Source organism: Branchiostoma belcheri, unplaced genomic scaffold (genome assembly GCF_001625305.1).
Source record: "Branchiostoma belcheri isolate BF01 breed outbred unplaced genomic scaffold, Haploidv18h27 scaffold8, whole genome shotgun sequence".
NCBI classification, from domain to species: Eukaryota; Metazoa; Chordata; class Leptocardii; order Amphioxiformes; family Branchiostomatidae; genus Branchiostoma; species Branchiostoma belcheri.
In genome coordinates this window covers 3511184-3538312 of record NW_017804464.1, presented here as the reverse complement: position 1 = coordinate 3538312, position 27129 = coordinate 3511184, and the positions used below count along the sequence as shown (strand labels likewise).

Here is a 27129-nt window from a genome sequence, read left to right as displayed (position 1 = left end):
GATTCAGTCAGACTGCTTTCCAGTGATACAATTGTCTGCGTAATTATCATTCAACACCAGGCCTAGGGGCAAGAGAACTTGTACGTACAGACTTGTCCTAAATGCATTAACAGTCTCACGATAACCCCTTTTTGTACCCTCCATGGGGGGCATTTTGATAAGTTGGTTTTTCCAATGAAAGAATCACTGCCATTGGGGATGAAATTGATGTCAGGCACTGAACTGCCTAGCATACATAGAATTATGTAACGTCCCCATTTTAAATGTCAAAATTTGAATATGTAATGTACATATTGCATTCACAATTAACTGTGCTTGCACCATGCAAGCTAGAAGATTACGCTTGCAGTGTGCAAGCTAGAAGTTACTGTATGTGGATTATTATGGGGAAGGGCTTTCGGCAGATTCAGTCTTACACATCACATTCTGTCATTTCTGTACCTCCTGATTTTCTCTAGTACATGGTAAATTCCATGCCCTTTCTTGAGTTCCATATCAAAACTTGCAGGGGTCTACAAATTTTTCAGGAGGATGATGGTTTTGCCAGCGTAACAACCTGGCTACATTCCACTGAAAGTCACTTACTGCTTCCACAATAAATCATGGTCAACCCCCTCTGTTTATTAATACTTGACCTCCTTATCTGCGGTTTCATATTTTACACACAATTTGCTAAGGGCCATGTGATATGATTGCAACAGGAAGCCTGTATGCTACACAGCTGGAAACCTACATATCAGGATTTTCCGCAAAGCCCTTTTCCAATAATTGCACCCTGTGATCCCCTCCCCTCTGGTTCCCAGACATTTTGCAGGGCATTCATATGTGGGTAAGATTTGGTGAGAAGTTTTATTGCATATTTTGAGGATTATAGTATTATCACAAAACTGTTATTCCTGGCAAAGATGTATAGAAGGGATTTGGAAAAGCTGATGAGGGAAAATTGAAGCTCACAGTTGCAGAGGAAGGTTTGCTTGATATATTGCGTCTTATAAGTTACAAGATTTTTCTCTGAAATTGAAGATTACTTTCCTTTACTTCAACATAATTACATGTACATATGTGATAAGGTAAAAGTTGTTTTTTTTACCAAAGTACCTGTCATTCATAATGGCATTGGTATTGCTGTAATTACCTTCGCCAAGAAGGTTATGTTTTCAGGGGCGTTCGTGTATGTGTGTGTGTGTCTGTCTGTCTGTCAACACGATAACTTGAGAAGGCCTTGATGCATTGTCTTGATACTTGGTAGGTGGGTAGGTCTTGATGAGACCTCAAAATGATTAGATTTTGGACCCCCTAGCGGCTTGTTATGGTACTGCAGCTGAACTTCCGGTTTTGATATCTCATGATCTAGACATGCTATGGTGATGAAATTTGGATGGTAGGTAGCTCTTGTGCTGGGGAAGAAGTGACGTGAGTTTGGTCCCCCTAGCGGCTTGCTCTGGAACTGCAGGGATATATTCTTGAAAATATTCAAAAGGGGATAACTCAAGAACCAGTTGACGGATCGTCGTGATTTTTGGTATGTAGGTAGCTTACGTGATGCTTAATATAATTATGTGACAATTATTCAAATATGGATGTAATTTGCATAATTCATGGGGAAATTCTATAAATCATCTGCATTCTATGATAGGACAATTGAAGCTTGTGACATTGGTAATTGACAACGAGAGAAACACAGGAGGATATTGATTATGTTAATAATGACTTAATTTGCATAATTAATGAGAAAATTTTATAATTATGTAATGATAACTGCCTGGAATTTCATACTTGTGGTATTTGAAAGTTAAATTGAGGTGAACATCATTAAACATAATTTATTCAAATCAGGACCTCCTTTGCATAATTTATTAGGAAATGCTAGAATGCATTGTTTGTTAATATAAGACTGTCTTTTGGTTGAGATTATGATAAAATGATATAATTCATGAAAATCAGGTTCCTATTTCTTAAATCAGGGGGAAATAATCTAATCTATAATTTGTCAGTCATAAAGATTAACATCATAATTTGGCGAAGGTATGAGATCGGCGAACTCTAGTTGTTACTTAAACTTGAACCATGACTCATTAAAAAGAAAGCAATTCGGATCCTTTGATTATGATCTTGTTGCCTTATGTTTGCAATGCCGGTAGCTATTTGATATGCATGTTTTATGGTTATTGAATTCGGTGTGGGTGTTGTATCAAAACTGTATGAGACAAAGTGCAGTGCCATGTTTCACTCCAGGCCAATCTCTGTTCTATATTAAAGGTGTTGCCATCTGTACAGCCTTGCAAATCCCAGGTCCCTTGGAAATTACTATTGATGTGGCCGAGTCCCATCTTTCATATATAGCTACATGCAGAACTGTACTGGTGGCAAGTCTGTGGTATTAATACACTTTGAAGTAGAAAATTATCGGTTTCATTTATTTGTTTGCTTATTCATTATATACAATGCTTGGGGCTTAATAGATATTGGTTACAACCAATCATAATTGATATATAAAGTAAATTAATCAAATTCAAAGCCTTGTACTACAATTCTACATGTATGTGTGTGTATACAAAATGTATAGTTAGCAATTAATCTGATGGTTTATTTTTTATGTTCCAGGAAAAAACCTCTGTTGCTGCTGATCCACAAGTCCTGGTGCGGAGCATGTAAAGGTCAGTGGAACGTTCTGTTTGCTTCCTATTGGCTGAACTGCTAATTGAGTTAATTTTGATGTACAGGGTATTTGGTGGAAGGTTCTGCTTTCAATTGGCAGTAAATTGAAAACCACTGTGATTTTAGTTCTGAAAGTAAATCAGCTCTCTATGCAAGAAGAAGCTCACCACAAGAGACACCTTGGGGTGTATTTTATGACTGCTGCAATCTTGCCGTTAAGTTGAATTCATATTTCAGTGGCTGTAAAAACTATGGACCATGCAGCGTCGCAAATACACCTAACATGTTCTGCATTCCAATATCAGGACACAGTCAGCACCTGTTACAACTTCTAGCCTGTTACAGCCAATGCAGTTCATCTAGTTAAGTTAATACCAATTTGCAGATAATGCACTAAGTAGGAGGTCAAACTAGGGAAAGCTCCACTTTGAATGAAGCTGCCCATTTTTCTTGTAACACGTATTAGGAACCTAAGGCTGTTATTTCAACCTTGGGCACGCAATGCACTGGTTATCCATTGATTTCAAAGGCAGCCCTCACATCTTATTGTGTACGGTTCATGGGTTTGGGTAAACGTGGAATTAGATCATGGAAATGCTACATGAGTTTGAAAATTGAGGCCATTCTTGTAGTAAGGCTTTCATGTAGGCTGACCCTTGCATTAGCACGTTTCCTTTCCTACATTGTACTCTTCCATCCCTAGGGTATGAAAAGAAGCAAAAACAAATGTCTCAGCTAACCAGACATCTTTTCAGGATGTAATTACAGATCATTCTGTAAAGATAACTTCCCCATAGGGTCAAATTGGGGGCACCACCAAGTGCGAAACGATAACGAGAAAGCTGAAACCTTTTTCCTGGAGGTGATATATATGTAAAAGAAGTTTTATCTATCTTGGCCACATGAGCTTTTATCAATACAGCGCCCATTGAGTTGCGGCATACTGACAAATCCAATGCTAGCTATTTCGTGTAAAGCATTTGTGCAAAAGCTTTTAGCGTGCAGTGTGTTATATGGCTATCCTGTAGCAATGACCAAGATTGAATGAGTCTTGTGATTTTGCATTAAAGGCAAATACAGCTTTTGTTGATACCTTTTACACTTTGGTTCACCTTTCTTGACTATGTGGGAAATACAAATGCTGTAATGCCAAGCCTTTGAATCTTATATCAAGAAATGTCTAGCTTACTTTGTGTCTTTCGTGTTACCGTACAGTAAATGTTGATTTCTTTACACTTTGGTTCACCTTTCCTGACTGTGGGGAATACAAATGCTGGAATCTTATATCTAGAAATGTCTAGCTTACTCTGGGTCTTTTGTGTATGCTGAAACCTGACATACCACTGTATTACCAGTACATGCTGAAATTGAGCTGCGTAGGGATGTATTGATTTTGAGAATGTTTCAGGTGTGAAGAGGTCTTAGCTAGGCTGCCATGTAGACTTGGCCTTTCCTGCTGCCACTCAGCTGATGGAGAGCTCCTGTATTACTTACAGTGATGCTGAAGGTATCGCAGGGTTCAATACAGGAGACTCCATGTTGTAATGGGATGCCTTGCAGAGGATCTAACCTGGGTGCTAGATCGATGCAAACATTTGGCAGGGGGTCAGGGCTAAGGCCTTGGAAAGAAATGTTGTGTTTGCTGTTTCAGTCCTGAAAAAATTAGGGTCGGTAGGAATTCGAAGGAATTATCTTTTTTTTTTTTAAGTTAGATTTTGACAATCTCTATAGCTAGTGATCCAACTTGTGATCCAACTTACACAATACAGTTTAACAAAGTAAACTTGCATGAGGATACTTTTATATATATATTATGTCAATGTTACAATTGTACAATGTTTCATCACTCAGGTGTCAGATCATGGAACTAGAAAAGGTGGATCACCTTGTAAAATTGATGTCCTTTGCAGGGCTAGGGGTCCACCCCAAAAAAAGGCTATCTTCGGCAGTTTTTTCTAGGGTCGGTCAGGAAACAGGAAGCGTAATTTTTTTTTCCTACGCCTAAGCTGATGCTGCCATTTGTACAGTATTGGAGAAAAATAGCCATTCTGCTGGTATCTTGTGTGTCTGCCAGGGTTTTGCCAAGAAGTAGATTTCGTGCTGTCATCTGGAAAACCCTTAGCGAAGTCCCAGTATGATTGGAGCTGATAGCCTCTGTGTATGGAGGTTTTGTTTCAAGTATAATTTGTTTGTTTGCTTTTATGTCTGTAGTTGTTTGAATACAGTAGAGTGACAGAAAGTGAGGGAAATATGTAACCACAGACTGACAAAAGGTGGAATTTGAGGTTAAAATGCTAGAAAGGCATTGATATTAAAAGCTTACCAGGTCATGGAAGATAAATTTCATGATATCATGATAAACCCCAGGTAATTTGATGGCCACTGGTGAATCCCCAATAATGAGCCATGCCAAATTAAAGACATTTACTGCATTTCACACCATGAAATGATACAATGTAAGCCATTTATTTATCCTTTGCCTCAGGCATTTCATTATTTTTCTTTACCTTTTGCCTCAAAAACATACATCTTCCTTTTGTGGAACTCTCTCTAAGGAATTGTCTTCTGAACTTTACAAAATTAATATCATATATGCATGTACAAAATAAATTAACAAGTTTCCTCTGAAGCCATTTGGATGACTCTGGGTACTACAGAAGGCTCTGGATAACTGTGAAGAATACAATCGATAACAGAAATAGGTCACACTTCATTTAAGACAACAGTCCACTCATCTGCCTTGTTTTATGGGTCAGTGTCTTCAAATTTGAGGCATCTCGTGGCATTTAAGGGGAATTCGATATCCCCTCCCAGTGCTTAATTGATGATTTAGATCGCAGGAGGTATCAGTCATTCTATATTTGCTATATAATCAATCGATATTGACCCGTCCCAAGATTACCATGTAATTTATCTCGGAAGAATAAATCAACAATGATATAGGTCTGAGTACCGTATAGCTTCATGTGTGGAAAACTAGGGGAGAATCACCTATTGAAACCCTATTTTACAGGGTTGGATTGAACGATCTTGTATTGAATCAAATTGATCAATACATAATTACATGTTGGTCAATAGTTGTGTGAATAATTCAATGAAATACTGATATTGTTGAATGAACAACAATATCATTGTTCTCTGTACGGTGGAGTTGTATAGCCTCTTGTGGGAAAAGAGGAGGAAATAATTATTTAAACAAATGTGACTAGGCCATTATGTGGGTAATATCTGTCCAACAAATGCTGATAATGTTGACAAATTGACAGTCAGTGGCCTGTGATTGATAAGATATTGGGGCCGGAGTGGGTCATGACAGGTGATATCAGACTGGGCTAGTGACCTACTGGAGATGATTGTCTGTGTTACAGAAACAACCAAACGTAGATGATCTTATAGTAGTCTTACTCACGTTGGCAAATCTGAATTACACTCATTGAAAGGCATCCAATGTAATTTCAGGTGGGCAAAACTAGAAATATTCTGAATAAGGCAATCTGTATGATATTGATACATACTTTCCCACATTAGCACATTTGAATCAGTATTTCATACTTTAGGCATTTAAAACTGCAGAAACAAGCCACAAGATTAGTCTTTTATTTTATGGGTGATACCCTTAAAATCAATCCAGGTCCTTCCAGTATCTGTTTGTCGCCAGAATTTTGGGCACTTTTGCTCTGTGACTGTCAATATACATTTGGGACAGTGATATTTCGACTTAGTATGTAGATAAATGACTAAGTCTAGAATATAGACTTTGAAAAATCTGGTTTCCAAGCCCTAAAAATTGCATTGATGTAGTTGTTTTGAAGAAATACCAGTACTTTGTTGTTTAAGTGCAAAGCTTTTATTTGTGAGCACAAATTTGTATCAAACTAAGATCACTCCATGTATGGTAACTGTTGCTCTTTTATTAATAATGCCAGGTGCAAGATATTAACTGGCTGTCACAAAGAGACTTTTTTTGAGTTGAAATATTAATCACAAATGTGTTTGGCCTTCAGAAAGCTCAGTCTAGACCATATTTGGTTTGATGATGAATAGTTATTGGAGGGGGTTATACGTTATTGACTGATTGAAGGGACTAATGGTCACACCCACGACTCCCTGATAACACATTTCTCCATGTGTGGATCGATATTTCCTCCGTATTAAGGACAGCGATACACACACTTTCTGACCTGCCTGATATACATACCTGCCTAATCAATCGTATGCTGCCCACCGCTGGTCAGATATTTTTGCATATACCAGAACTGCACGGAGCCAGATATCCCTGTGGGGGGTCATTGACCTTGAGGACGCGGCAGTGACTCCGGGAAAGTCTGAGTTTATGATGAAATTCACGATTAGCATATATATGAAAATCACAAATCAGGAGTTTCCATCAATATGTCGGGACTTGTTTTGTGCGCCGCATTAGACATGTGCTGAGCTTAGACAAGACATACAAGTAATTTTCCTTGTTGGCATCAGACTTGACATTCTTGTTTCAAACCCAGCAATAAAAAACGTTGGTCAAAATTGAGGAATATTTGAAACTAGAAACAGCTGCAAAGCTAATGCACTATGTTAATTTACCTTCGCATATGGTCTGCTCTGTTAATTCTTACTCAAGCACATTCCTATACGGTATATGGTCAGACAGGAGTCTAAATCCCTCCTGCTATAAAATTGCAACATTATGTAAGCCAACACTAGTTACCATGGTGACAGACATTTGGTTCAGGTATTGACCTTAATGGAGAAGAAGAGGAAACAGAGCAAAAATGATATATTTTCCTTCGGTTAACATAATAACAGTGTTGCATTTACTGAATGGAAGGCCAAGTTTTATACAGGTACAATGTTATATGGCCTGCTAGCTATAGCATGTCTTGACTACCTTATATTGCACGTAACACAATCTGAATGATCTGATCACCTATCAAAAAGTATCTGATTTAGTGCTTTAATATGTGTGTGTGTTAAGACTTAGTGTTCATTTTGGTGAATATTGAGCCCTATGACTGTATCTTACCTACACAGAACTCTATGGTATTACCTTTAGTGCACTAAATGTTAGGTGGAGGGGTATCTAATGGATAAAAAAGTTATCAATCAAAGTAAGACTGAGAATTCTTGAATGATGTAACGGCAGCAATTTCTACTTCTTGAAAAAAACACAACACCCTTCTCTTACAAAGTTCGATATTTGTCACACTATTGTTGAAGCAAGCTGTAATCATTGCGACGATTGCATGGCATTGTAAAAGTAGTGATGAAGTACTCAATAACACCACGATTTAATCAGAAAATCGAATGGGTAAGCAGTCCAGATCCCAACGTTGTCCCAAACCTAGCATTACCCGGGGCCATCCTGAACTTTTAATCAATGTTGCTGTTACAGTAACAACATCCATTCCAGCAATGTGTATCTGCAAGCGGTAATTATATCCAAACATAGCCCAAGTCTAGATCTAGATAACGTAATCAACTAAGTGCAAATCTGTAAATGTCAGTTCTTCCCTTTGAATCCTCCAAAGATTTTCCACCTATGTACCAGCCTTGAGCCAACGTTGTCCTTGTTTGAGACATTGTACATTTGTATTAAGCGCTAACCTTTTCAGCACCTTTGGAAGGAAGGATTCAGCCGAAAGATGCAATAACTGACGTTTTACCGAGCAGACTTACCGACTCCTGTGCGGTATCTTTATTCAGATATGTCAGGATGAAAAAGGGATGAGACCTTATCTGATGAAGGTCAGATTATTTTAAATAGCAATGATATCTGTTACATGACAAGTAGAGTAGAAGCCTGGAATACTTTTTGGTATGTCTCCAAGAGTTAGGATGTATGCAGTGTACTGGACCAGTCAAATTCATACTATGATTCACAGTGTTGGATGTCTGCCAGAAAAAGTCCTCTGGGGCACCAAGGTTGTAGCATTGATTTTTGACAAATATAGGACAAATTTTTGTGTGACTGCTTCGAGGAAGATAACGTAACTATGATTAGCTCTTGGTCAATAACTTTCTCGTCAAAGCTCCAAACTTGTTCATGTCATATTCACCTTGGTATACTTGTACTGGAAGGCAGGAGACGTCTTTACAAGAGTTACACCAATGTTTGCTGTATGTATGTTCACCATCCACCATTGTCTGTGATTTTAAAAAGGTTTTGTGTTTGTTAATGCTACATTTTATATATGCTGCATATAACTAAAAAGTCGCTCTATGTTTTAACTTGATGTATTATAACCATAGGTGTGAAGAATGTCATAACCTTTCACTCACTGCTACTTTTATAACGGGGGATGCCCTAAGTTACAGTGATCGTGAACAGTATGGAATTCCTGCATTACTAGTATTTTCTTATCCAAATATCTTCTTTCCTTGAATGTTTCAAAAATTCATTCAGCAAAACCTGACCACTCTCTGACAACTAGTGATGGAGCGCCATGAGTTTGAACACGTGAAAAAGCGTCCAATGTTAGAGCACCTCCCATTATAGTAATCTATGGGGGAAGAAAGTACACTGAGCTCATTTAACCCTGGTTTGATTGATTCAAGTCACGTAAACAGCCTAACCCCAATTAGTAAAAGTCATGACAAGAAGCAGTCATCTTGACCAGGAAACCTGTGATTGGGGGGATTGAGAGTAAATGAAGAGAGGCCGAAATTTAGTCCTCTCAGGTCTAATCAGGAGCTTGGTTTTTGGTGTTGGTGGTCAGACGAATAAAGTGCTTGTTTCTGTCAGGGTGGCATCACAACCAATCAGTATGAATAGGCTGTACATGTTTGTACCTTAATCTGGTCTGATCCAGGCTGTTCTGCAAATGTTTCAGCTCAATAAATATTGACAACTCTACAGAGCCCTTCATCCCATTAGGAATAGACCTATGAGTGAGGACTGTTTGGCAAAATGTTAGTGAATTTTTAATCCTTACTTCACATACCATTTTTGTCAACAAATGAAATAGCTTGTATCTTCAAATTTTGAATTCCTTGTGTAATTCTTTTGCCTTGCCCACGATGCCACTTGTTCATTATGTAATTTAACATGACAAGTTCCCATTTTGAACGAATTTTTGGATTTTTGATGTCAAAATCTCTATAACAAGTCCAGAATAAGCTACAATGAATTGCAGCTTATACTTTTGTTAATTTTATATAGAGAGATTATTCATATGAAGTAACCAGATTCCTTCCTGTACTTTCATTTAGTGTAGAGTTTTGAATACATACTTTTCTAGTTTGTTTCTTTGCTTTTCTTTCTTAACATTTTCCACTGCAACATTTTATACGCCACCCAAAGTACACTAGACAATTACTCTCCAAGCCTTGGCCACATAAAACAATGTGGCATTTGGGTGTTAGCAGCTTTAGTTTATACCATAACCTTAAAACTTTCTTTAAGAGGCTCCTAGTAAACTCTCACTCCTTGTAAACCCTGTAATAGCAACAGCACGACCCATTTTGTGGATAAAGACCAGTGAAAAACCTTACTATGCAGTTTCAGTAAGGGCAGGGGCTATTTGTCGTGTCCAGATTGCTGATAACACAAGATGAATCCCATCCAAATATCCGGGGTGCCCAAACTTATTGCTTCCTAAGATATCAATCAGGGGCTTTTCCAGCTAAGAAGTCCTGCCATTGTTATGGAAAGATGTAATCTGGCATCAGCGGTGCGTGAGGGATGCCCGGTGGATAGCTGTAGTTGATGTACTTTGTCCTTGCTGATCTTGCATTCATGATCTCTTTTGTGCCTGTTTTGTGGTCATTTTGTGGTGCGGTTTATAGCCTGCCTCTTCTAGGGCTTCATAAAAGACTTTGTATATAACTTATATTGCGCCTTTTACAACTCTGAGAAGACAGTTGGGGTGGAGACCTTGGAAATGAAAGATTTGTAGAACCATTTGTAGGAGAAACGTTCCGAATTTGTTGCTGCACTTTCATTTTAGACACGTCTGTACTTTATAGCTGGATCTTCACATTATTCACAAGCATATAATTCCCATGTCTAGACAGAGTTGACAGAATTTACTGATATCCTTTGTCAATGAATCTGCTGTGTGTTTTGAGGCATCGCTGTGGCTCAAGAGTTATGTGAGGTGCATGTACTTGCATATTTGATAAGGGAAGACACATGTTTTTTCACGGTGTTGTATTGAATTTTACAGAACAACTATATACAAGTAGCCATCCATAGCAGCTACATGCAATCTTGATGTATTTCCCACAATGTTCTTTCTCACCAAAACAATTTCTTTCTCCAATACTTGCTCACATTCCCTTTTTAGAAATCCTTCACACTGAGTCCCATGCTTATTTTGCCCCCTGTAGATCAGTCAGATAATTGTTCATTCTTCAGAAGAACATCCCATTTTGAGTGGCCCTTATTCTCAAAGTCAATGGAGGTTGTTTTCCCCATGATATGCACAGAGGCTTAGCAGCTGCACTGTTGCGTCAAATTAGTGGGCGGTTGACGAGGGCTACTGACAAAGCGGTCATGACCTGATCGCAACTTAATGTGCCAGGCAATAAAGCAGACTGATAGCAGACAATCATTGCAGTAACTCACGGCACAGGTCCGCTTTGAAAGTAGCGGCACACTTGGTTCCTGCTGCCGATTTTACCACCCGTGTCTATTTGAAGTCATAAAATTGCTGAAAGTTTCTATATCTGCGTAGGCTGGCTTTGTCACGAGGTCTGCAAATCTTTGGCAAAATGGGACTACAACGCATTAGACATTACATGGTAATGGGATTTCTGAAAGCACACCAATTTTGACTTGTCAAGAAGTTTGAGCGCATGTAAATTGTAACTGAAGTGATGGCTGAAACTTTCTTTATGTTTATTTGAACTTTTTATGTTTATTTTCTGGCTCATAGCAATATGCTGTAGTGATGATTCAGCCATGTATTGTTTATTATCTGTTAACAGTATGGACTAAATAATAAATGGTTTGGTATCTTTTGAAAAAGTATTTTGTAATGTTACAAGAATGTTTTGTTAGGTTACTTGCTGACAGTTGTGGTAATGTTTGTAGATAAATACCAATATCTTTTGTAGATAAATACCGATTGTATATAGCTATACAAAAAACTATTATTTTGTCATTGTCCTGTCCTTGGTGCTGAAAGTATTGTTGTATGAATTTTCCTTTAGTAAAGTAAATTTGCTTATAAGAAAACATGTACAAGTTACTGACAGTCAATGATACAACTCACACAATAGAGTATAAAGGAAAGTAGATACTGTCTGCTGAATATATCGCCTTTGAGATAAATATGGCAATTAGATACTGGAAAAGCCACAAAACACGCTCGTCCTTTGGGTGTTATCTCTTGATGGGAGTTCGACCACCCATGATGGTAACCTTTGGTCTTCTTTTGGAACTCTGGGAATCAACTGGACAATTGGATCCAATTGGATCTATTGGAAAGCCATCAAGCTATCCAACCACAAGGGTATGACCTATGCATGCATTGTCTGGCACCGTACTTTGTACCTAGTATAACATCCATTATGCAATACTCAATGGAAGGAAAGACTGAAAAAGCTCTGTAGTCAGCAGGTTAGTGTGTAGTATAGTTTGGGCTTATTGTAAGTATTCGGGCTTACGATCAATACAACTTTCTCAAGTTGTACCCCACAGTACAGGAGCATTATGAAAGTCATGACTAGACTTATCATACATCTGTATGAAAATGTAATAATATCCTGACAAGGAGTACTGTAAGGTTGCACTTTAAAGTCATGCACCCAGCCATCCATTCGCCCAAGAAGGTGAATGATATATAAAGTCAGAATGCCTTCCTCGGTGTTATATTTTATATCATACCGCTGGCTTTTTCATTTTCCTTTCTTGCTCTTTTATAAGATAAAATACATTAATGACTCAGCCAACCACGTGGGTTTGGCTGAAAGGAAAGGACCAACGATAACTTACGGGAAATGTAGGTCAACATGCACGGATGATAACTCTTATCACAGGTGACAAACGGCAGGTGTAATAGAAAAGGTCAGTGGAAAAATGGTAAAGCCTGGTGTAACGCTACAGTCAATACTGTACATCAGTATTCAGGGCTCGAAATACCCACGTGCAATATGCAAAATGCATGTGATTTTCAAGATTTGCACGTCAAAATATTTTGAATGTGCAATTTTGCACAAAGGAGCTTGTGATGAAAGCTTGTTTGCACCTAGAAAATACCGATATTATGTTTGCACTGCGTATCTCCAAAGTTTGTACATAAAGGGAAACTTGATAAGAAAAGGGACTAACGTTAATACATTTGTTATCAAGACTGCTCATCATCACATGCACAGTCAATAGTCATGTCTCTCAGCCAGAAATATCAGTATCTTATTCTATTGTAATCTACTTAACATGGTCATTCAGCAGAAGTCCCTAAGTATTACTGTTGAGCAATTGGCAAATAAATACACATACTTGCATTGTTAATGTTTGGTCTCTTATTCTTAATACATGTATATAAACTCCAGGACCTGTGTGCTGTGGAAGGCTAAGAAGGTTAACACACAGTAAAACAGTTGCATTAACCAAACTAGATATAATTTTGCACATAAATTTTTTCAAATCACGCCTGAAATTTGTGCCAAAGTGCAGTTTTGCACATACATGTACCTAGAAAAAGTAGTGAGGAGCCCTGGTTTCACTATACCCTTTTCTTTCCTTTGGGGAAGGAGACCTCAATTGGTGTGACAGCTGACCCGTCACAGTCCCCGGCTGGATTGTTTCATCGACCATATGGTAATTTTTGTCAACCCGCAGAAAGGAAACGTGACAAGAAATTGGTTTTGACGGCTACATATGTTCACCAAGTTTTCTGGAAAAAGGCGATGCCTTTTTTCGTGGAGGAAAGCTCCAGGCTCGCATCAAAGATGTGAAAAAGAATTGCGGGAGGCATAAAGAGAGGCGGGCTGGAGAATGATGAGCTGGGATATTGTGATTTGTTGCCAAAGGTGGCCGATAATGTGTCACTGAAGGGCCGACAATCAGAGTTTTAAATTGTTTTCAAGGATGAGTGGGTACATAATAGAGGGAAGGGGTCGATGAACGGGTCCAGCTGGACCGAGCCGCGAGCGAAACTGATGAGGCTTTGCGGGCGCTTCTGGGAATTACCTGCCATTCCAATCGAAGCCTCCTCATCTGGGTACTGTTTGGGTTGTGATAGGCAGATTGGTTTTGGTGATGATAATCCGGAGAAGGCGGTCAATATGATCATCGGAGGAAATAAGGGGACATGTGAGGAGCACTTGGGACTGGATGTATGTCCCGAGTCACGGAAAGGACAGCAGTTAATTTGATGTTTTGGGATACTTGTGATCTTTGAAGGAAGCTTCATGTGATGATTTTCAGTCCGTTGCTTATCACATGTACATACATATAGCCTTACTGATTCTGGACAACCTATGGACTTCAATACAAATTGTATTGGTTACCCTTTTTATAAGAAGAATTTGAATATTATTTCTGAGTTAGATTTTGCTTTCCTAATGTTGATACTTTGTATGTGAATTTCTGATACTTTATATTTGATTATATGCCTAAAATGGAAATTTTAACCTTCTATTATATGCAGGTGACTTGGCTCTGAAGATGACCTAATTTTATTATCTCTTAGGTAAAAGCAATCATTGCTTCATTCTATATCCCATGGCTTTAGATCCTTTTTTGTAAATGTGAAGGCAGCAAAAAGTACTTACCTTAATTTCATTGGCCTTTTTTTACATTACTAGATATGCTAAATAATTTATGTAGTCATGTGGATGTATGGCAACATGGCAGTTAACCCACATGTATATTTGATTTGCATGTATCGGTAGATATTTCAAGTAGATCCCCCTCCCGACATGGTTGGTGCAGATGACCTCTAACTTTTCAAACATGGCACACTGTCAAGGTCGTTGTGAGCCCACAAAGTCGATAATTACAGAAGGTCATTACCATAAGTCTTGATGACTTCAGTGCCTCGTAATTCCATGCTTAAGGGATGAAAGAAACGGAAAGTCCAAATGGAGGGGATTACAGTTGACCCGCCATTCCAGATGTGCCCCCCAAAAACACCTGAGACAAGGATGACCACAGATTTGTGTGTTACAATAATCGACACAATGTCCCCACCCACTTTATCCTCTGTTATTCTATGGCAGAATTTGTCTTTACGTACAGTTTTGAAGTTAATTTGATTTGATTTGTAAAGGAATTGTAAAATAAGCAAATAGTTAAGTCATGGTCTTTTTGAGACTGACTAACAGAGAGAGAGAATACAATATAGTTTTGAAGTACTTAAATATCAAGTGGAGTCCAAAAAATGTTAATATAGGTTTTTAGATATTTGTGCAGGTTGATGTCTTTCTGTAGCATTTTATTGATATGATAAGTCTTTTGGAAAGGTTGATGATTGCAAGTGTTCAAAGAACCATTTTTCTGACAGTAGATGGAAAAGCTTTGTACAATATAATGGAAAGGGGGAATTTTCTTACTTCTTTGTACATTAATGCCATAAAATGTGGCCTGCCTTTTCATTTTGATATAATCTCCTATCCATCCTCTGACAGGTAGGATTGACTTTCTGACAGGTAAGACCTGATGGTAAAAGGCTAAAAGTCAAGGATATGATGGCCTAGAAAGATATGCTCCATTTTTGTGCTGTTAATGTGTTATCATCTGGCTAAGGCTCAGAATAGAGAACTCTTCCATTGGAGTGATTAATCACTGCACTCTCTCCCCTTTTACTAGACTGAGTTTTCCCTGCTCAGGCCTACGAAAAATAAAGTTGTGTTTCCTGTTTCACGACCGACCCTAGAAAAACCTGCCAACCTTCTAGCTACTAGACTTTTTTTTAGTAGACCTCTGCAAGGGACATAAATATTTTTTTCGAGCTGATCAACCTTTTCTAGCTCCATGATCTGACCCCTGGGTGATAAAACACAGTACAATAGATTGGTTTTCTAACATTGACATTGAAAATAACAGTGTCCTTATCCAAGTTTTAGTTTGTTAAACTGTGTTGTACAAGTTGGATCCCTAAAGTCTAAAAGTCTATCCCTATCTACCGACCTTAATTTTTCAGGACTGAAACAGGAAACTCACAATTTTTTTCCTAAACCTAGGTAACTAACTCTACTGTAGCTAGGAGATTCAGTTGCAGTGGGAATATTTAACAAAACAAATCAAGGTTTCCAGCACTAATCTCATCCAAGGCATCTCCTTATTCCATCATGGTGCATCGATGACCACTCAGCAATAAGATTCATTTAAGCAGCCATTCATATGTAGTTAGTGCTTTCCTTACGCTTACAGTCCTATTTTAACACAATCATTGCCATTAAGCACATTTAAGTCAAGGACAGCAAACCTAGATGAGGTTCTATTAAGCACGCTTAATTCAAGGACATGATAATCTAAGATGAGTTTCTTCTAAGCGTACTTAATTCAAGGGCATCGAGTCAAGATGAGTTGAGGTGGAGTGCATATACTGTACCATTAAGTTTAAGTTTTAAGTTTATTTATTTCACCAGGGCATACCTCAGATCAGTTGATCTGATTTTCAGGTATCCCTGGGCACACATTAAAAATTACATACACAAGTTCAACGCAACAATATACAACAAATATTACAAACATTTACATATTATACAAAACAATCACAGTATACAATATAGGCACATTTCATCTGCGGTCATCTACAGTCCGTTTTTAAAAGCTGACGTTGCTATCAGTTGCCGCTGGTCAGCAGCAAGACAGTTCCACAGGACTGGCCCTTGGTACTGCAGGCTGCCCTTGAAAGATTCCACATGTGCTTTGGGAGTGTCCAGCATGTGAGGGTCGAAGCTGTAGAGCTGTTTCGTAGCAGTGCGAGTACGAACTCTCAGCACTGGGGGTGACAGCCATTTGAACATATGTGTCATGTAGGCAGGTGCCTTGTGGCGAACTGCCTTGTGTACAGTTACTAATGTGTTCAGTTTCACCCTTTCAGCCAGGGGTACCATACCAGCCTCTGCAAGCAGGGTTTCTGTAGGTACACGATCTTTGAGTGATCGCCCAGTAATAATCCTGGCTGCCCGATTTAACAGTCTAGTCAATTGTTGTGATCTTACTTTGTTACAATGAAAAAGTGACAGTAACCATGTAGTATCACAATAATCCAGGTGAGTATATAACAAGGTTCGACACATGACTAGCAGGATCTCCTTAGTAACATAAGGTTTAGCCCGGCTTAAGGCATTAAGGCCAGCAAGGAGCTTCTTAACAATTCTTTCTGTATGTGCTGACCAGTTTAGAGAGGAGTCCATGGTGACACCTAGGTAAGTATACACATTTACCTGCTCAAATGAGTTAGACCCATTATACCTGTACCAGGTTAATTTGGGGCCTTCCATATAACGTACTGACAATTTTTGTATTTCCTACCCTTCACTTTAATGTGTTACTTCATGAGAAAAAGCTCAAAGTAGGATTCAAACAGTTAAAAGTACCTTGGAACTTTAAAATAACCTCTCTCTTGCAATGTAAAATGGACAAAGCCTCTCTCTTCTGTATCTGTATCTGCATAACCTGTATAACTGCCCTTCGGCATAACACACCAGCTCCTGTAATATAAAATGTACAGTACCCACTCTCTTGTGATATATAAAATTATTGCATGTTGCAACTACATACATACAGCACATGTGCTTGTAAAAGATTTGTCTGGCATGTGCCTACACATTGCTCCTACTCTATCTTCACCAGTGCCACTCAGATATTCCAAACGCAGCACAAGATAGATGGATATGTCTGTGGGGATCAGTCGTTAAGACGTTACTGCCTGTCGCTTTTAACACGAGTTGACCTGAATCACGAGCCTAACTCTCTATATGTCAACACCTCCATGCTAGCACTAAGCATATTACCCATATTCCACCGAATGTATCACCTTCACCCTGTAAATGTGAGTCAGAAGCTCACCTATAAAACCTGAGAATCCTTAAGAGTTTTCTAGCTGTAGATTACATAGACAGGGCTCAAAATACCTTTTTTTCTGCATTCCTGCACTGGTACATAACATTGAAAATTACCTGCACCAGACAAGTTTTACCTGCACCACTCAGAATTTAGGACGTATGGATCATACTTAAACTGTTCAAAAAATTATTGCCATTATTTCTGTTATACTTCATAGTTGGTAAGAGTCAGCAAATGAAAAAATCCATTATACCACTACACCTACATGTATGATTATACAACCATATACAAACAGAGCATTGCCATTATTACTGTTATACTTCATAGGTAGTAACAGTCAGCAAATGAAAATCCATATACTGGTATATCTACATGTATAATTATTATACAACCATGTACATATGGACCAGTGCTGGTTAGGTGCAGGTAGACATCAGAAATAGCTGTACAGCTCCAAGTTTACCTACACTGTAACCTGCTTATGTAGGTGGTATTTTGAGCCCTGCATAGCTTATATTAAGTGCGCTCTCTTTTCAGAAGTGCTGCTTGGAAGCCATTACTCATGTGGATGCCTCTGAAGATTTCTTATATGCACACAATAATCATTTCTTTTCATATAAATGTTCATATACACTGTAAAAGGGTGACTAATGTCTAAGGTTGGTATAAGTAGGCCTGGCCATTTTTCATACCTTTGAAGTGGAGTACGGATGGCATTAAAGTATATGCTATGAAGTCTTGTAGTACAAAGAAAAAAGAAGGGAATTTATGGTATGCTTTCAACCTGTGAAGCATACAAATGTGGCCATGTGTTGTAGCTGTTGATACACTGTGTAGTGATTTAATTGGTTTAGAAAGATCTCCCCAAGGGGTTTGACCTCATAGTTGTGTGCAGTGAGGGATGCATATTCCACAGCATATTTAGTAGGATAATCAGAAATTGATGTCATTTTTATCAACAAATGTTTGGAGCAAAATCACTCATCATTTTCCCATAATGTACAAATAATAATATCTTATTGATGCAGGTTAAAAGTAAGACTTTTTTTCAGAGAATCATTTGCAAGTCTCAAACCTCCTCACTTTGGGAAATACTGGTCAAGCATAGAACAAAATAAAGTGCTTCTTTTACTGAAAAAATTCTCCTTGTGGTAAAAATGCAAAGAATTATGTATATTTTGCATTGGGCAAGTGAAAAGTTGGTTCGGGCAAGTAGAAATGACCATGTGCTTGCCCGATTATACAAGTGGTTTTTGAAAACTTGTCCAATCCTGCTGCATGCACACAAATAGACATGCACACACACCAAACAGAAATACACACACTCCAGCAACAATGCTTCACTGCCTTTAAAAAAAATATATAGATACTAAAGGCAATGTAAGGTTTGCAAGGTTCAGGTAGGTGGCTCTGCTAGGGTCTTGTTATGCACCAAAATGAGCACAGGTCGCAATGTGTCAGTGGTTTGATAGAGGGAGGTCAGACTCACTTTGCACTGAAGACCGCTTTTTATGTTCTGGTAATGGTACAATCTGTTAACCAGAGAGGTCACAATGGTAAAGACCTGTTGTTATGTTAACAGGGAACGAGGCCAAAGATTATGGTGTTAACATGTCTATACTGGTAGAAGGCAGACTTGTTGAACTTGAACTGGTGTTCATCTGTTTTTTTTATGTTAATATAACATTTTAGCAAATACATGGTTTCAGTCATAACATCTAACTCCAGAACTCTTTAGATATGAATGTCAAAACGTGTACACTTTAAATGATGGTCGCTGTAGAAATGGCAAGCCACTGAGGATTTGGAAAATCACTATGATGTTGAGCCTTGTACTGTAGAAAACGTACTAGGGATTCATGTATATGTATTCATGTACACAAACTTGTTTTCAGTCAAAGAAAAATTCAGGCAGATTGCATGTGCAATTGATAGTATTGGCTTGTTGCCAACAGTACATTCCAAATTGACATAAAACCCATATCAGCTTGCATATTAGTACTGCACTTCCTGTAGCTAGCAGTCATTATTACATTTTTAAGATCATAAGTCAACAATTATGTCGATGACAATTGTATCATGTTTCATTGTCAGTTATATTTAGAGTTCATTATTGGTTGACATTCACCTTTATCGTGAGGAAACATTGCTGTAGATGTGTTTTGTCTTATCTGTAGTACATGTATATAGTGATGGATGAAAATAGTCAGAGCATTGTTGGAAAAGGGCCCAATCTTGGCAAGTTTGCTGGCAGCCTGCATGCTGTGCTATCAGAGATAGCAAACCCACATTTTCCTGCAAGATAGCAAGACAAACATAGATCAGGACTTGTAAATGCTGATGAAGGTTAGACATCCATAGAAATGCTAAAAGTTGATCGATCAATATAACTGAACAAAGAAAGTACATGTAGACACAGACCCACTTATTAAGTTTGTCTCTTTAGTGTCATAAATTGTAAATATTTACAAAGCATTCCAGAAACTTACAGAAGCTTAAAACGATAGATAATTGAGGTTTTATTTTACTTTAGATGTTTTTTTTTTCTTTCTTTTGGAGTTTGGTGAGCATGTAAGACTGATCTCTCCTCTTCAATTTGCTACATGTTGTCAGGGGTCCAAAGATGACATTATACAATTTGTCATTCCCTTGAAATCTTTTGACACCTTGGGGAAAACTATTCTTCTCTGTAACATCAGATTAGATTGGATTTGAGATTGCTGAGCTGTATACATCAATAAAATATAGAACCATGTGGACTGAATGTACAATGATTGATCCAGACCCCTCTCATGGTCACCAGATGATGATGATGATAATAATAAGTTCGTTCTTCCATGTCTGTAAGATGGATGCCTGTTGTGAATGGCATTGAAAGGCCACATCTGGACATGTTACCAGGTCAATCACTGGTCTGGCAGTACATGGGGAAATTCGTCTGTTCCCTGTTCGTGGGTATAGGAAGTATTTTATTATGTTTACCAAAGGAAAACATATTGTTTTCCTCAGTTTCTTTCTCTTTTTCCTTGTCCTCTCCAAACCAATAAGGTCAATGACCTGAACCAGAGGTCTGTCACCATGGTAACTAATGTTGGGTTACATCATGTTGCAATTTCATAGCAGGAGGGATTTAGACTCTATATAGTTCATGTTCCTTGTGCATAAAGAATAACAAATATTTCAGTACCAAGGACATACACTGATTATCACATACACTTTATGACCTCTAAACAGAGAACTATTTCCTTCAACTTAGGATGATTTAAGTGGTCCTCATTCATATGTTGGACAAAGAAGTATTACACAAATGTCCAGACATTGCTGCTCACCATGTATAAGTTGCCCTTGGCGCCTTGTGTGATATAAGTTGTCAGGTCCATTAGTTAGCTAATGGGTTGTGTTGGAAGATGGCCTGTGCCTTTTGAGCTTCATATGTCCAATTTTGTCTTAATGATTTAGTGATCAAGGGTTTGACTGTGTGGCATGTTTGTTTGGGAGGCAGGTGTCCTTACTAAGGACATACAAATGTCATTATTTGCTCAACTTATTGCTCTGCTTTGACCAAACTGAAGCAAAAAACACACCCATTAAATCAGTTACACTTACTCAGTTTCGTCGTGTGAAATAACCATATAATGTACAAGCTGTTTACTTTGTTCAAGGGTTCAATACCTGTCCTTGGTGCTAATATCTGTCCTTGGTGCTGATCTCACATCTGTGTATTACACACATTTGTTATCTTCTGTTGATCCATTTGAGGAATACTGCAGCACTTTACTTGATATTGAGTGCTTCACTCCAGTACCTTGTATTGCATAACAATCACTATTGTGTACTCTTGAGATCTCTGAGTTATCTAACTTCAGCAATATGGCCAACAGCTGTTAGACAGAATCAATGTAATGATCACAATGTTGATACAAAGCTTATTGATCATAGATACCATGTCTACTAGTGACAGGGATAGTACATTGATGAACAATGCGGGTTTGCTAGCATACTTAGGCCACACCAATTTGATTTGTTGGTTCTTGGATTTTTAGCTTCATTTTTTTTCTGAATTGCAAAAAAAAAACAGGTCTGAATCAACTCTTAAATGCTCATCTTTTGGCTCCTACAGTTGATGGAAGTCACTTCTCTTCAGAGTTAATGTTACATTTTTTCCATCCATCAATGCAGTGGTTTGATTAAAAGTTTGAAGTTCATTGTTTGAATTAAAATTCAGCCTGGTATGTTGACATCATGGCTCCTATTTTTAATTTTTTTTCACCCTGCCACTTCATATTTTTTCTGAAAAAAAAATCAGAGAACCAATAAATCAATTGGTGTGGCCTTAGGGATAATTCAGAGTTATTGTTGGACATTACCACATTAAACAGGCAGGGGCTAAGCACTTTAATAACATGCTATTGACAAGCACCAACATTTAGTACCTTACAAAAGAATATTCATTGAGTAACAGAGATGGCATAGGCTGTTTCCCACATGGGAGCAGTTATCTGGCTTGAGATCTAGCAATGGTCAATTTTCCCCAAGGACAGTTGGGTCATTAAGTAGTTACGCCGCGTACTAGACACCTGTCGTCATTTAGCAGGACGTTGTTGGGAGAGGTTATTGGCAGTAGCGATGGCCGTTTAACCACAGGGAGATCAAAACTGATAGGATGGCGTAGAAAAAAGCGGCAAGTCAGCACAGCAGAACCCATCTATACAGATAAAGACCTAATTGAGGCTTCAGGCTGAAACTGGTAATTAGAACAAGACTGAACATAATGGCTGTCCTCTTCCTGCCTTTGGGATAATTACCTGCCTCTTTGATGTGTATAATTGCGTTGAGACAGGGAGGGTTCTTGACACCAAAGCGGGCAGTTATCTTTATTGTTCACAGGACGTAATTATCTTGAAAACAACCTATCCTAAACACAGGTGTTGTTAAGTGATCTTATGGTTCTTTCTGCTACAACTTCACTACTTTGTGTCCAGCAAATACGCATCACTCAATGTGAAAGATACCTGTCCTTGGTGCTGAACACCCAATAGTTAGAGAAGAGCTGCAAGAATGTGGAAAATTGTTGAGTATTCTTATGGTTCTCTCTGCTGCAAATTCACCACTTTGTGTCCAGCAAATACTCATCACTCAATGTGAAAGATACCTGTCCTTGGTGCTGAACACCCAGTAGTTAGAAAAGAATTTGGAAAAGGGTTGGAAGATAATATTTCACCAAGTTGGAGTGCTATGAATAAACGTACATTGGTGAAAACCTGTTGAAAATACCCTATGTTTGCATCTGAATTAACATCATACTTTCCAGACATTTGTATTATGTTTGATATAATGTATCCAAGTTGTTCTTTATCTTCTGTTCTACCCTAGTACTGAATTTGAGCTCTTTGCAGTTGCCCCAACATCTGATCACGTTTTTTCTTCTTTTTTTACAGCCTTAAAGCCCAAATTTGCTGCAAGTAAACAGATCCAGGACCTGAGCAAGCACTTTGTCATGGTTAATGTTGAGGTGAGTGCAACAAAGTTATTTTTGTTTGTGTCATATACATGGTTAACTTCTACATAATGTAAAACACCATTCCTGTGCATGGTAAGTAGAAAAACACAAGGGGGCATTACACTGTAGGTCATGCCACCCACTCCTGTTGATAAGTGTGGTTGGATCTGTAATGTGCTTGAGATATGGCTCTCTTCAAATGCAGAACTCTTGTATTGAGGTAACATCTGAAGTGCTTAACAATTTAGTGTGCACAACCAGATTTTGTTTCCGACAAGTTCCGACAATAATTGCCAATCTTCAAGTGTACAGAGGCTAAATGTGATGGGCTGAATAAAAGTTCTAAATGAGAACTATGCAGCTTCAGATGTATTTCTAAGGTACGGCTACAGTGTGCTAGATGTCAGTAAGTGTAAGGAATGAATCCACTCCACTATATATCAGAATCATTGTTCCTAAATATCTTGTTAGGAAGTCTGCAATCCTGCCAAGGACATAATGCATACAAATCCGCACCTATTCTGTAGTCATGTATCATCAGATACAAAGTATCACTGAGCTGTGTAGATTTTTACCCGGGCTCCAGTGTTCAACCATGGCTGAAGAAGTATTTCCTACCCTGCTACGAGCACAGGTGTGTTTATAAACTTGACTACTCACCAATTACAAGCCTCATTTGGCCGGGTCGAAGTTAATTCTTCAACTGTTTGCTTTTTGGGGGTCAGTGAGAGGGGAGAGTTTCTCAAGGGAGATGAATCCTGGGGGTTGTCTCAAACTTTGCACGGCTTTTCAAAACAAACACAATTGGCCCATGGGGACTTTTAGGGGTCTTTTATATAGGGGGTCAAGTCACACCTTAAGCATGCTAAATAGCCCAACACTTATTGATAATATCAGGTTTATGCATGCTATGGATATCAGATACCAGCATAGATTGTACTCTGTGTGATGTGTATTGTTTGTCAAATTGTATGATTCTAGAAACTGACTGCACCACCTAAACAGTAGGTATCCATCCATGATGTACGTGTAGATAAAAAGATGGACAACCGGACTTGAGGTATCTTAGTAGCCTAAAATTCAATACACATCGCTAAAGGTGGTGTGAAAGTAGAGAATGTGTTGAGAGAGTGTGCGTACCCTATTACAAAAACAGACTACCTCAATGCCAAAAAACAGTTACTGAAACAACTGTATATGATTTTGGGAATCATATCCAGTTGCTTGAGTAACTGTTTTTTTTTTGGCATATCTTAGTACCTTGATGACAGACTGACTGACAGTAGTAGTATTACAAATGTACCTGGATGTCTAACCTTCACCGACGTAGACTACCTTTACCTTTCACGAACTCTCTGAACTGGTGAAAAATTTGTTCGGGTGCTCCTGTAATTTACGAGCCAATCCCACCAGGGTCACAGCTGTTCTCTTCCTTGGCTCTGGGATTCTCCAGTTCAATTTACCGTGGTACAGATTGATGTTCTGCTTATTTGGTTCCATTAACCTTTGCATAGTCTGTGAACAAGAAATATGTGCCATTGTGGGGTGTCTTGATACTCCATAGGTAAGGCTTCTATCCACAATGTATGTACGACAGGTGTGTCTATAGATGAAACAATGAATGAATGACTATGTCTTCTCAAAACAAAGCAGGCTTGTATTTGCCCACAAATGTGGAATATTTCCATGCTTTGTGAACAAGAAATATGTGCCATTGTGGAGTGTCTTGATACTCAATACGTAAGGCTTCTATTGTATGACAGGTGTGAGTGTAGATAAAGCAATGAACAAATAACCATGTCTTTTGAAAACATAGCAAGCTTGTATTTGCCCACAAATGTGGAATATTCCCTCTCCATTCTCTATCTCTATAAATCGCTACATCTGGAAGGAAATAAAAGAATTGATGAGATGAAATTTTGCAAAAACAGTTTTTCTCTTTACAAGTGTCTTTCTGATATATTTTCAATTATATATGATAGATTGCTGGATTATTAATGTTGCCAAGTTTCTACATTTTGTTGGCCCTGTGTGAAAGGCACAGATCAGGTTGTATTTCATGATATGATCACCCTAAGCACTGCGCTCTTGAGTGACCTATTTCAAGTACAACTCTGGGCCCTGATACCCTAGTGGGTTTTACTATAAATAGAACAGGTTTGTTATATGAGCTCTCAGCCAGACAAGGTGTGGCAATCCCTCAGGTACGTCTACCATCTTGGCCTCAAATGATCTAAATCCCGACACTTGATGACATTAGCAGCTCATTTCAATTCCTTGAAAGCTTTATCAGTATATTAGTATGCCAACATAGTGCAAAATTTACACACAAGTGCTTTTGTCACTCCCTTAGCTGGAATTTTCTTTTATATGCTCCCATTTGCTGCAAACTTGATTGTGATTTTATTCTATAGGGAGATTTTACGAGGACAATGTTTGGGTTTCAGTCAAATTGATGTTTGTCTGATTCCTCATTTGCATTCCCAATGTGTGACCAGAAGTCAGAATTCTAAATCACTGCATTCTTTAGCTAGAATTTCCTTTTTATGTTTACCAAGGAAAAAAAAATATATTGTTTTTGGAGCTTGGTTTTTGCCCTGTTTCCTCTTGTTCTTCTTCTTCTCCAAACCAATAAGGTCAATGACCTGAACCAGACGTTTGTCACTATGGTAACTAGTGTCGGGTTACATCATGTAGCAATTTTATAGCAGGAAGGATTTAGACTCCTGTCACCATATACATGTATATATGAATGTGTTTGAATAAGCATTAACCAAGCAGACCATATGCGAAGGTAAACATTATGCATTTACTTTGCAAAAAAAATAAATGTATTTCTGGTCGTGCCAAAGTCATGTCTAAGTTTTCTCCTGTAGTGAGAGGTTTTCCCACACGAAAATGCGGCCAAATTTGGCCTGTACGATTTGTCTGCCTCAGAATGTGGCCACGGGCCTCTCAGCCAAAGCCGCCGTTCCCAAAATGCAATAAGTCATTGCCTTGTGTTCCGACCCTGTGAGCAAGCCTGGCTGACTGATGAAATAGGTCACTGGCAATGTCCTGATTAAGAGGTCATACAGATGATGTAAATCTTCTCTCGGGATAAAACAGCAACCGTGGGACTTCCTAAGTTCACCAAAATAGACCAGGGCTCAAAATTCATTTTGGGTAATTGGTGCACTGGTGCATCCAACTTAAAGAATTATATTGGGTGCACAAAACATTTTTGGGGTGCACCATATAAGTAGAATGTCAGCAAAAACTTATTATATTTCATTTCTAAATAAATATACTATAATAATAATTATCTTTTTACCCTTAGCTATGAAGAATATGCTGTATGCGAAGTTAACATCTTTACATACGGAAACCTCATAAATATTTGGGTGCACTGTTGCACCCACAGAAAAAAATTGGGTGCAGTGTCAGCTCCAAATTTGGGTGCATTATCGTGCACGTGCTCCCAGTATTTTGAGCCCTGTAGACACAGACTAATCTAGATGTGGCAGACTCCAAATTCCCATATGTTTAACAAATGTAACAAATGTCTTGCACTGAAGGCAGCCGTTTTGGGATATTGCCTGGAAGTCAAATGCATTCGTCTTAATCTTCTCTACAAGTAACACACATGACATGGTACAGTCATGCCTGTTTCATTATATAATGTATAGTCATCTCGAAATTAACCTGTACATCTGGTCCTTTCTGAGACAATGTTTTGAAATGTTTCTGTCAGTTTATGATGTGCTCAGTGTGTGTAATGTGTGATATGTGCATTAAGTAATACACATATTCTGCAAGCAGGGATAGTATACATTGCAGATTTTGAAGTCCAATGATCAACTAGCAATGCTGGGACTTGTCCACATTTACTAAGTTCACCTCCCCAGAATAGAGTTAAAGTAGGTTACATAGGAGCAGCCATTCTCTTGATTTGGTTTTCAAATGTCTTGAAACAAAGTCGTAGCCACGTTTGGGACATCGCCAAAAGCCAAGAGGGATCAGTCAGAATCAT

The 27129-nt window shown here is 38.4% G+C and overlaps 1 protein-coding gene across 1 annotated transcript in view; it reads left to right on the top strand.

Moving 5' to 3' along the window:
* Positions 1 to 27129, top strand: part of LOC109486244 (thioredoxin domain-containing protein 12-like) — a 98920-nt gene that overhangs the window by 43922 nt on the left and 27869 nt on the right. Inside the window, exons 3-4 of the mRNA XM_019789977.1 lie at positions 2605 to 2657; positions 23056 to 23129. Coding sequence (XP_019645536.1) covers positions 2605 to 2657; positions 23056 to 23129 — 127 coding nt within the window. The remainder of the gene's footprint in view (positions 1 to 2604; positions 2658 to 23055; positions 23130 to 27129) is intronic.